A 12,715-nucleotide genomic window follows, 5' to 3' on the forward strand; every position below is an offset into this window, starting at 1 on the left:
GTTAAACTAGGGAGGCAGGAGAAAGTTTCTGACTTCCCTGGCCTGGGTCCCACCTCCATAGACCTTGTGGGGAGGAACAGAGCAAACAGAGTGGAATTTGCAGGCTCTAGGCCCTGAAGGATAATCCCAGTTTCTTGCTGGAGGGTGAGGTAGACTGACTGCTTGTATAGTGGTGTTAGAACTGCCAGCTGGCAGGCTCTGATTGGCTCACCTGAAGTCAGTCACAGTTTGGGGCTTGAGCAAGGGAACCCAGCCTACATTTGACTCAGGATTATAAAAACTGGAGTAACTAAATAGGGCTCAGGAAGGAAAAACAAAAACAAAAACAAAAAACATTTGAATGCATTGTGATTAGAAAAGACAAATATTGGAAATATAAGTAAAAAAAATAAGGGACATCTATGAAGAGAAGAAAAGGGAATAAGAATAATACATGCTATTATTACATTAAAAAATAACAGCCACAAAACCAGTAGAAAAAAATTATCCAAATAAAGTAAATCCAAAGGGAATTCAAAAGCATAAGGCATTTATATTACCACACATATATAATTTACATGTGGTTAAAAATGTAAACAATGTGGATTTTATGGTTTTGTACCTAATTTTTTATATATTTGTTTAGTTATTTTTTGTTATTGTTGGTAATTATAAAGTACATAATTAAAATAAGATATTCTTAGTTATGTATCTTTATTTTATTTATTTCTATATTTTATTATGAACATAAAATGAAGATAATATGCTTTCAAAGAGATGAATGATTCCTCATTACCTTATAAACAGATTTATTCATTACTCATTAAAAAAGTAAAGGAAGAGGATTTTGTTTCCTTACCTGAAATCATTCTTGTTTCATCAGTGATTATCAGTCTATAGAATTAAACATTTTTTATTCTTACTGTAAGTTGGTCAAAGCCTTATTTTGTAAATTTATTTCTTCCTCAGGAAACAAAGGAAAGTAGAGGCATAGTAGTTGTAAAAACTGATTTATTTCTTAAAAATAAATACAAAAATATAAATATAAAACATTAGCAGATAGAATTTGATGAAATGAAGTTGCACAATTTTTTGTATACCAGCTGCATATCACACTTACTAACACCACGTGTACATTTTTTGGAATTGTAATGTACAGAACAGGAGATATATATATATATATATATATATGTATATATATTTAAAAAAAATTCTTCTTCACCTCCTTAAAAGCTGCACTTGCAAGGGCAGGTCAGGTACCTAACAGAAGTGGCTTGTATATGAAGTTGCTTAAGGGAGTCTTATCCTGTTCGAGTTTCTGAAAGTATCTTTTATTTACTAAAATGGACAACACTGAATTTCCATAGCTTTGGCTCTTGGAAGTGATTAAATAAAATGCTGTATATACTCCATGTGATATCCTACAAGAAAGAATTAATGAAATTAATGAACAAATTAAAAAGGAAAAGGGGAAAAATATTGTGCTGAGTGACAGGAAATTTCTCCTGAAATGTCAAATAGTGTAAATTAATGGAGGTGGTTTTTGAAAAATGATTTCTTCTTGAGATAACAGAAAATGTATCCTAGGTTAAGAGTCTTTGTCACTTTCCCCACCACCATACATTTCAGCTAATTTATTAAACCGTGGTCCCCATTCTCGAAGGTAATCATAATTTTGGTCTCCATCAGTAGTACCTGATTCTAGTGAACTCAAAGATTCGGCTATAGAATCATTTCCTTCATAGGCATAGGTTGCAAGTGAGTCATATGGTGGAGCAGTGGGATCAATATCATGTTCTTTTAGCCTCTCATTTATGAAATCTCGGACATCTGTGTTATCTGGAGCTGAAGGAGTCCTCCGTGGGATAAACAACGTTTCTGGAATAATGTCTCGCCGAAGTTTCTTGTCCTCTATAACTGCAGGATTCCTCAGAGTACCAATATCAAATGCCTGGGTGTCTTCCTCTCCACCTCCTTCATCATTATAACTCACAATGTTGTCTCTGATGTCCTCTTTAGATAAGATCAGAGGCTCTTTCTTTCTCTGTCTTTTTAGAGCTGCAAAGAGAACAACTATAACTGGCAAAAGAGAGAGGGAAATATAACAGAGGGTTTGATTAGTGAGAGGGCATAAAAGTTGAGTGGAAACAAGTACAGCATTTGGGATTTCCTTACTTTTTCCTAAGATTCATTTTGGCCTTTAGATGGACATTGTGGATATTTCCCCTCATTGATATCTAGTTGAAAATATTGAGCTATATTAAAAGTAAATGCATGTGATTTAAAAGAAAACATAATTAATTTTGAATTACATTTTCATTGTTTTCCATAGAAATATCCAGAAAAATCTCTTATCTCCTTGTTTCATAAAATATCATCATTAATCTTTTCTAATTTGCCAAAACATTAACAAAAATAATGATAATAAAAATAATGATGATCTTTGGATAAATTGTTGAAATAAAGTTACACATGCGACAAAAAATAATAATTTGTTTTCTAAATTTACAACAAGTTATCTTTGCTTTTAGGCACTTTGGAAGGCATATTGTGACTAATTTTTTTATTAGAGAAGAGACCTAAAATTATACTTTATACAGTTCACTAATAATGATCACAAATAAAACTTCAATGAAAATCTCCCCTGGAATGAATTCATTAAGTAAGTCTATATTGATTCTATCATACAATTTACAATTAAAACTTACTACAATACATGTTTTATATACGTATACATATATAACAGGTCAAATATGTGTATGTATATGTATACTTCTGTAATATGTCTATCTTTTGTTTTTAATAGGCATGATTTCATCAGTGTAGGAAGCTCTTACTGAGGATATACTTTTTTCAAGGGTTACATCAGTGTAAAATCCACCTATTCTTCCTTCTCCCATTTAAAAAATCCAGTGCCCAAAACAAAAAACAAACTATAGTATGTTCAGTATATTTTCAAAATACTCGTATCTGCTTATTAGATTCTATCAAGGTTTTGTGATGTCTCTGCGTGTATGTATTTGTGTGTGTGCGTGTGCATGTGAATGTGTGTTAATCTTGAACTTCTTTAATCACCAGAAAGGTAAACAAGATATACAAACTGCACATTTCAATGTGGAATGTTCTAATTTCCCAAGCTATTGAAAATCAGAATTAGAATTGATCACTGCATTCTTTTTATAGGTTATGTCATACTGTGCCTGGGATGAGTAATTTACCCTTCAGTTACTTAGACAGTGAACTATAGTACTTGTACTGTGATAAAAGAGTCAAAACAGCAAGCTTTCTGCTATAGCTCACAGTATATATAATTAAAACTAAATATAGAATTATAAAGTAAATAGCTTATACAAAAATTACCATAATTTATTTTGGAGGATAGGCAAGTGCCTAACCTCTCATGAACAAAATAAAACAACAAATGAATCTTGTACTTTTCCTATATTTTTCACAAAAATGCTGCCATTAAGTAATAGGAATATTGCTTTCAAATCTGTGATCACGTGGACTTATTTTATCTATATATCTATCTATTTCTATTTAGCCACTGATTGAGTGACAATGCTCTCTATAAACAAAATTCATTTTTATATGCCTATTCCTTTCATATGTACACATTTGACAATGTGATGTAGCATATAAAAGAGCTGACCTTGACTCCAGAAATACCTGGATTTGTTCTATCTGTGATACATATAGACTGTGTTTATCTGGATGAGCCAATTAACCTTTCAGGGTCATAGGCAGCTCTTTAGAACTAAAATTTTGCAAAACAAGTCGCCTATCTCTATTGTTAGACTAAGTTTCCTCATCTTTGAGTTCCCTGTAATAATGAAATCACAGGTTCTGCCCACAAAGATGAACACATTTCACCACAAATGTGCGAAACTAGAAAAGGATGTAAGCTTCTCATTTGGGAGAGTAAGGATTTAAAGATGAACAGCCTGAATATTGAATCAGTAGCTAAAAATATTACCAGAAGCAGTGATTTTCCTAAAGGATGGCTCTGGCCATGTAGCTTCACTCATCAATAAACTCTAATGGTTCTCTATTAACATTAAGATCAAATTCAAATTCCTCTATCTGACATTTAAAGACCTTCGAAACTTGATTGCTACCTACCTGCTACCTTTCCTGGTCTACAAAAAAAGATTCACTTTAACACAATACATGTAACAGGAACCTGGCTACCTGAAAACTGTTTATTTTTTTCTACTGCACTGCCTTCCTCCATACTTCTGCACAGATAATTCTTCTGTTGTAGATAAATTAATAAAGTAGGGTGTAAATGTTTAAGATTAGGTATTATTAGGAGGCTTATCAAAAACGGCTGGAGAATTCTAAGTGGAAATTAAATTAGAGTAACACTTCACACCTCAAATTTGTTCCCTCCTCACCTCCAGTCTTGAGAATGGCTATTTTTTCTCCCCCATAACTCAGTTGAAGTGTCTTTTTTTACATTAAACTTTTTCTAATGCCCCAAGGTTGGAATACCTCATATTCATTTTTTTTTCTTGGCAGCTAGGTGGTGTTTGGAGTCAGGAAGGATCATTTTCCTGACTTCTAATATGGCCTTAGACATATACTAACTATGTGACCTCTGAGCAAGTTGCTTGATCCTCTTTGCCTGCTTTTCCTTCTATAAAATAACCTGGAGAAAGTAATGAATGACTCCTCTAGAATCTTTGCCAAAAAAAAAACCAAAATGGGGTCACAAAGAATCAGATATGACTAAACAATGCGATTTTATACCTTTTTAATGATGAAATTTAAATACAAAATATCTATTTATATGCAAAATATGTCTCCTCAAATGGAAAAAAATACTTTGATAAAAGTGACTCTTTTTGTATTCTAACTTCCTAATACAGGCACATAGTAGAAACTTCCTAAGTGCTGAAACAAAGGAAGACCTCCAGTACGGTGAGTAGATATTCTATACAGTATTTATAGAGAGACAAGGACATAAGTCGAACAGATGAAAAAATAGATTGATTGTGTTCTACACAGTTGGATATGGTACCTCTCCTTAGGAGAATGCTGATTCAATGAATGTATAAACAAAGGATCTAACACCCTCAAATCTGTGCATTCGTGTCTTATGATGGCATAAAGACAACTCTGGGTTCTTATGAAATAAGAGCACTGAAAGAGGCTATCTAATTGGATAGATCTTGAGAAATGTATGGTAATGGACTTTATTGTCTGAGGATCAACCTAACTAATTGCAGAAGTGCATCAAAACAAAGAAATGGATATTTTAGCTAAGAAATTTTTGAAGATCCTCTATTAAATTAGAGAAGGCCAGTGCCTTATGTTGTGGAGGTAACATGCCCTGTGATTCAAAGGCTTTCCATTTTGTAGGGCGATACCATAGTATGTAATCTACAAGAACCTACAATCTTTTAGAATGATGACATATTAAAGAAGAAACTTATAGATCAGTAGTTTCCAAACTTTTTTGGCCTATTGCCCCCTTTCCAGAAAAAAAAAATTACTTAGTGCCCCCTGGAAATTATGAAACTATTTATTGAACTCAGAATAGAATGTAATACTAAAAAAAGTGTGGCCATCACTGCTCCTCTGGATTGCTGCAGCACCCACCAGGGGGCAGTGGCACCCACTTTGGGAATCACTGTTATAGATCCTTGAGAAAATTTATTTTTCATATACTGTATATTAAGGAGAATTATTGTATGTACCTGTGTTTGGAATCTGGGTTAGAGATACTATCCAGTCTGCTGGTTTTGTGCATTTTCTTTGTCCTTTGGATTTTCAAGGAATGTCTTCTTTTTTAACAGAATTGTTTAACATTTGAAGGGGACAGTTTGTTGTTGTTGTTGTTTTTTGTCTTTGTTTTTTTTTTCTCTGTGGACTTGACTTTTCACTACCAGTTTGGGGAAGGTCTGAGGGTCTGATGGATCATCTCTTAATTAGCAGTCACCAATTAAAGATATCTCGGGATGGTCAAGTGTGGGGCTGAATAAAGAGGTCCTAAATATCTATTTATTAGAATTCTTAACCTAGCTCAGGTCATCTCTGGTTATGAGTGTCAAATATGGAGATATATAATCACTTTGTCAATTATGATGCTGGCCTAACCAATAAATCTGATATAATCAATAAACATATTCTTACCCCAAAATCAGTCTCTCAAGATAATTTTAATCCTAACATGCTAAATATGGAAATATATGCATGCACGGATGTATATGTATTTGAATGCATATATGCATTATATATAGAGAGAAGGAGAGAGGCACAGAGAGAGAGAGGGAAAAGGAAGGAGCATCCAAGATAACAGAGAAATCTAGGTGAGGGGATGAGAGAAATGTATTATGAATATATTCTGTTTATTATTTTAAATGACATTTTCTATGTACTATATGAATTGGATCAGCATATAAGATACAGAAATTAATCATAAATTAATATATGCATCCCTATAAATGCATGTGTACATATGCATATATGTAATGTATTGTGGAAGAGTCCTAGAGGGATGTTAGGTATTACAACCCACCTAGGAATTCCCCAGGGCCAGTGAAACACAAAACTCTTCGCTTATAAAAATAAAGTTTATTTTAAAAAGGGACTATAGGAAACTGGTAAGTAGGACCCTAGCACTATTCAAACTAACTCCACCCAACTTCTAAGCCTACTGCTTAAGGAGAGCCTTCCATTTCTTCTCTGGGCCCTGCTTACAGCTCCCTGTTCTAAGAAACCATACCCCCTCCCAATGCTATCTGACTTAATTTAAACTTACTACCAATAATTAATAAGAAAGAAAGGGGAAAAAAATTTGGATTTGGCTACTGTATTAAGTAACCAACGTTATAGATGGAAAGCTTTGGATTACCTTAACCAATAGGCATTCTGGCATCTGGACCACTAGCAGATGAGACCTGGCCTGGGGAAATTGTTTCACTTGAAGTAAATCCTCTACCTGGATGCAAAGGACTTCAAAAAATCCTGACCCTCTCAGAGGAAAAACCCTCCTTCAGCTTGATGGGAATTGAAGGCAGAGAGACAAAATCTCCCTCCAGCTTGGTCAAAATCCAGGGAAGTGAAGTTCATTTATTTTCAGTTGTAGACCAACAATTCCTTTCTTATTCAGAATCCTTTCCCAGCGCTTCTCTCAAAATTCCTTTCTTTCAATTAACCCTAGAAAACCAGACTGTCCCTAACTTATTCCTACAGTATCATGTGTATATATATATATGCATATATATATGTAATTATATATACACATATATATGTTCTGTGTGTATGTGCATATCTGCAGGTATATGCACAAAAATGTATACATATAAACATACAAATATACCAGTTGCAAAGGCATGTACAGAATTCAATGCCTAGAGAATCCAGAGATAAAGACAAATAAAGAATGTCCCTAGATAAAAGTCCAGAAGACAAGGGAGTCAGAGATCAATCAGTGTCCTGAGGCAGAAAAAAAGAAGCTTGTCTATGAGACATGGCATATAATGATCAGCCTAAATTACGGTGTACAAAATAATAGGTCAAAAATGAGAAGATAACAGGGAGTACAAGAAGACAGTAACAGGTATTATTAAATTTTCCATCCTCAGGCACTGTTCTTCACTCATTAGCCTGAATGATCTCTGGCCTTTGTCAGTTGGCTGATACTTTCCTACAATCCTACTCAGGTAGGCTTATCTGTTATTTAGGGCCTGCAGGCATATAGTAGTTTATACGCTTTTTATAATTTTTGTTGTTATTTCTTTTTTGGTCAAAAATTATAATTTTGTGAATGTGAGGAATTTGCCATGTGTAAATTACTTCCTCTTGTGCAGGTCTGTATCTTGTAGGATCCTAGCAAGTTGCCTGAAACAATGAGAGTTAAGAGACTCACCTACAGGAACAAAAGTAGTATTCATTTGTGGCAAGACTTGAACCCTAGTTATCCTGATTCCAATATCAGTTATCTATATATTGCATCATATTTTATTATATGGGGTTATATAGGATCAATGGGACAGTATAAGTATTTGTGTTTGTGTGTGTGTGTGTGTGTGTGTGTGTGTGTGTGTGTGTGTGTGTGTAGGGTCAGAGAAGTACTTTTTAAAACCTTAAAATTCTTGCAAATGAAGACAGATAATAGTTTACAGTAAAACACTGAAAGACACAAGATACTTTTAATTTAGTACTTTTTGAATTCTTGCAGAATACATTGTTATTTTTTCACCTTGGAAACCAATTTCAAACAATAGGATAATCTTTTAAAATATACTTCTACATAGGGAAGATGGCATAATATCATTGGCATTCCTAGGCAAAGAAAGAAAATTTGACCTTATCCTTTTTTTAATGGCTATTGAACTATGTCAAAATTATGCAGTTGGAAGACCTGAGTGGATTCTCTGATTACGACAGTTGTGTCTGGAAACAGGTCATTGAAAGAAAAGTTACACATTTCAAATGGGAAAGATCATTCTTAGGCAAACTGAAATGATATATTTTTCATCTTCAACCTATGAAGTTTTTTTTTTCATATTCCAGTATTAGATCAAAATAAGGTTTGTCACTGATTCATAGAAATTCCACAAACAGCAAACCTGACACAACAATCTGAAGATGGTAATTTTATCTATAGTAGGAGGAAATTTATATTTTAATGCAAATTTTTCTAAGTAGTTATTCTAACTTGGCATTCTTAAGTTGTGTGCTTATACAAAAAGGGTGTAATGAAGCATCAAAAGAGGACATTTATTGAGGTCTCATTACCATACTGAGCCTTTTCTTGGTATTATATGTACACAAAATGCCCAAGATATAATATAAAAGGTACCTTTAGAGACCCAGCAGTCACGAAATTAACATTAGAATGAAAGAGACATTAGAAGACCATCAAGTACTCCTCATTTTATAGCAAAAAAAAAAAAACAAACAAAACAAAACAAACAAAAAAAAAAAAAACGAAGGGCCAAAGATTTTAGATATCTTGCCAAAAGATGACAAGGGTGTTAAGAAATATGTGGATGATTTGGAAAAAAAAAACAACAGCCAAAAACATTTATTCTGACTGCAAATAGTTCAATAACAATAGCTAGCATTAATACAGCCTTTGATGGTCAAAAGGCTTTATAAACACTCTTTTATTTGATCATCCAATGAAACTCTATGAACTACTTTTCTTTCCAGTAGACATTACTGCACCTGGGGGTATCTTTTAAAATGTTTGTGGGAAAGTAGACCCATTGACAAATAAAAGTTCCCATCTCAACAAGTATAGAAATTTATGATCCAGAAAACAAAATAAATAAGACCAAAGCAACTTTCTTTATCTACAGTAACAAAACTTACCGAGCAAAATGATGATGCAGAGGAGAATGGCAATAAGGGCACCCGTACTTAGGCCAGCAGGAAGGAGCAAAGCCTCAGCACTACAGGACTGCATATTTCCTTGGCTGTCACAAGCACATACTCGAATAGTGAGTGTACCAGTACTGCTCTGGATTGGGTAATCATTGTCAGAGATCACAACTGGCAGGAGATAGCTACTGATTTCATGCCGACTGAACCCATTTTTTCTTGTTAAAATTCTAGCAGTATTATCTAAAATAAATTAAAACAGAACTCTTTATTAGTGGAGACTTAAGTATTACCTGTCCTAAAAATTCAGTTGTAGTTGTTGAAGATATATTACAGTTAATGATTTTAATTCACAAGATTTCCAAAAGAACAATGCTGTTTTTGTGTGTTCTAATGCCAAATACAGATTTTAGAGAGTAGATAAAAGTGAAAAACAACCATCACAAAATGCCCTCAAATTTCATTTTTTCCTGGAAAGCAAAAAATTATGTGTGCTAGAAATATAAACTTAAATTTAATTGTTTGAATTTTCTTCCAATATTCATGTATGTATGAAAACAGAAACCTATCCATTAATGCAAATATAATTTAGGAGCAATTTCTAAGCAGTGTCCTAGAAACATTTTGAATAATTAGTAGCAATAAAAATGCTTAATATTATAGAACCTTCCTATCACACCTAAACATCTAGATAGTCACATAAAGTTTAGCTTAAAGAGATCTGAGGCGATCTCAAGTCAAGGTCATTAATTGTTTTTGTCATGTACAGCTGTGACAATATGTCAATGAATTACTTCTTAGAATAATGATTTATATGCATAAAATAAAGTATATAGGATTATAAAGGAAATAAATGTAAACAAAGATGCATTTTTCCCATCCCAGTTCACAGATCCTACCCTGTGAGAAATCTGTAGTAAGAATCCAAATAAAAGGTTATGGACAAATTTGCATTTATCCTTAGAATCAGTTCATTTTAGACCATAGTTATGTGCATGTATTTCTTTCTTCTAAAGTAAAGAAATAAGAGAAATGTTTTAATTGTGTTACCCCTTAGTGTTGGGGGCAAAATCCTGGTAAGAAACCATCTGATTTGAGGAGAGGAAAACAGAGTTGCTCACATAAATTCCAAGGATTTTGGTATTTAATCCATTATCGAGTGTGCTTATAATCACTAGTAAGCCTAATCCTAATAATTGTGTAGCTAATCTAATTATACACAAATGGGGAAAGATATTTTGCCAAATTTGTAGCCAGGTTTTCAAAACAAAATTAACTCAAGAGTCAAAATAATTCTTTAAATAATTCAGGCAAGTTTTTTTGTTGTTGTTGTTTGTTTGTTTTTGGATGAAACTGTAGTAAGATTACCATTTATCCAGATTATTGAGACCTATTGGGAGAATGATGTTATTTAACAGTTTTTTTTGGCCTGTCTGACCATTTATGATCCTATTTGGAGTTTTCTTGGCAAAGAGACTGGAGTGACTTGCTACTTCTTTCTACAGTTCATTTTTAAGATGAGGAAACTGAGACAACTAGGGTTAAGTGACTTACACAGGGTCACATAGCCAGTAAGTATCTGAGGACCAATTTGAACTCGGGAAGATCATTCTTCCTTACTCCAGGCCTGGCACTCTATCCATTTTGTCACCTAGCTGCCTAGCAAATAAAGATAAAATATTGAAATATAAAATATTTTTCTTAAATGGTTTTTTCTATTTTCAGTGAACTCATTTGTTCTCTATATTAAATAATAGCTTGGGTCAATTCAATAAACTTTTAATCTGTGTATTCTCAGCCTTGTATACCCAGTAAAATACAGAAGCTGAAAGCCACAAACCCTGACTTGGTGGTACCTTAGTTGAAATGTTGGGCACCTCAGTTAACTAACAGAATGATTTGGTTTTATGACCATTAGCTAGCAAACTACTAACACAAATGAGGAAATGAAATTGAACTAGGAAGTTTTTAGGAAAGGATAATTATCAAGCACTGAGAACAAAAGTAGGCTCTAAGAGGGGTTCCGGGTTAAGATGGCAGCAGAGTAAGAAGCAGCTCTTAACCTCTCCTGACCAAAACACACAAAACTCCTCAAGGAGACATAAAAACAAGTCCAGACAAAAGGAGGAACCCCACAACAGGGCACAGCGTGGAAGGTACGTGGAATCAAGGCATTTCCATGTTATAAAGGGGTGAAACAGCGCTCACCAAATCGCAGGCTGAGCAACCACCCCACCCCCACCCCCTCCACACACAACATCTAAAGCGCTGAAGCCAGCTAAAAAGAAATAGAGCAAGTTTGGGGCACCCATCGAGTCATTGGCAGCTCTGGGGACTGTTCCTGAGAGCAGCAAGATATAGGACCCCAATAAGCCAAAAAACGCACGCAAAATCTGAGCGTGGGAGCAGAGAGGGGACTCAGAGCGCGGGCTGAGAGCGCAGGCATAGCAGAGGCATGGGTGGAGGCAGACACAGCCAGGAACTAAAGCCTAAGTGGGGAACCAGTGTGGACGGGTATACGACTGTGGAAGCAGCGCCCTGAGACTTGTAAAGGACCTCCTGCAGAGGATCAAGCAAGGGGGTCCACCAGGGGGCTTGACCTTGGAAAAAACCAGAACTCAGACCTCAGGAGCCAATAGACCGCAGACAGACACTGAGCGCGAGGATAAATCTGAGAAGCTGTTGGGCTAACAATGGCTACTCAGTCTCAGGAAGTTCAGAAGAGAAAGCATAACAACAAGAAAAAGAGGTCTTTAACACGACAGCTTTTATACAGAGAAAATCCAGACAACCGAGCAAACAGAGGAGGAGAACAAACAAGCATCCGGACCCTCCTCAAATAAGGAAAACCCCTCACAAGCTTTTCAAGAGTTCAAAACTGAGATTTTGAGGAAAATGGAACAGATCTGGCAAGAAAATAACTGTTTAAAAGGTAGAATCATGCAATTGGAAAGTGAGGCTCAGAAATTGAACACCAGAAATGACCAGATTGAAAAGGAATACCAGAAGATTATGGCTGAAAACCAGAAGATTACAGCCGAAAACCAGAAGATTATGGCCGAAAACCGAAAGATTATAGCAGAAAATCAATCCCTAAAGGCTAGAATTGAGCAAGTAGAAACTAATGATCTCTCAAGACAACAAGAACAAATAAAACAAAGCCAAAAGACTGAAAAAATAGAAGGAAACATGAAATATCTCAATGAGAGAGAGTGACAGACCAAGAAAACCGGTCTAGAAGAGACAATTTGAGAATAATTGGTCTTCCAGAAAAACCAGAAATTAATAGAAACCTGGACTCCATACTAACAGAAATAATTCAGCAAAATTGCCCTGAAGTCTTACAACAAGAGGGCAATATAGGCATTGGAAGGATTCATAGAACACCTGCGGCATTCGA

The 12,715-nt window shown here is 34.7% G+C and overlaps 1 protein-coding gene across 1 annotated transcript in view; it reads right to left on the minus strand.

Moving 5' to 3' along the window:
* Positions 1–1,567: 1,567 nt before the first annotated feature.
* The window catches only part of LOC123252835 (cadherin-10-like), a 233,242-nt gene continuing 222,094 nt past the window's right edge, over positions 1,568–12,715 (minus strand). The window contains exons 10-11 of the mRNA XM_044682074.1: positions 9,307–9,558; positions 1,568–2,058 (exon numbers count right to left, since the gene is read on the minus strand). Of these exons, the coding sequence (XP_044538009.1) occupies positions 1,568–2,058; positions 9,307–9,558 (743 nt within the window). The remainder of the gene's footprint in view (positions 2,059–9,306; positions 9,559–12,715) is intronic.

This window comes from Gracilinanus agilis, chromosome 1 (assembly GCF_016433145.1).
Source record: "Gracilinanus agilis isolate LMUSP501 chromosome 1, AgileGrace, whole genome shotgun sequence".
NCBI classification, from domain to species: domain Eukaryota; kingdom Metazoa; phylum Chordata; class Mammalia; order Didelphimorphia; family Didelphidae; genus Gracilinanus; species Gracilinanus agilis.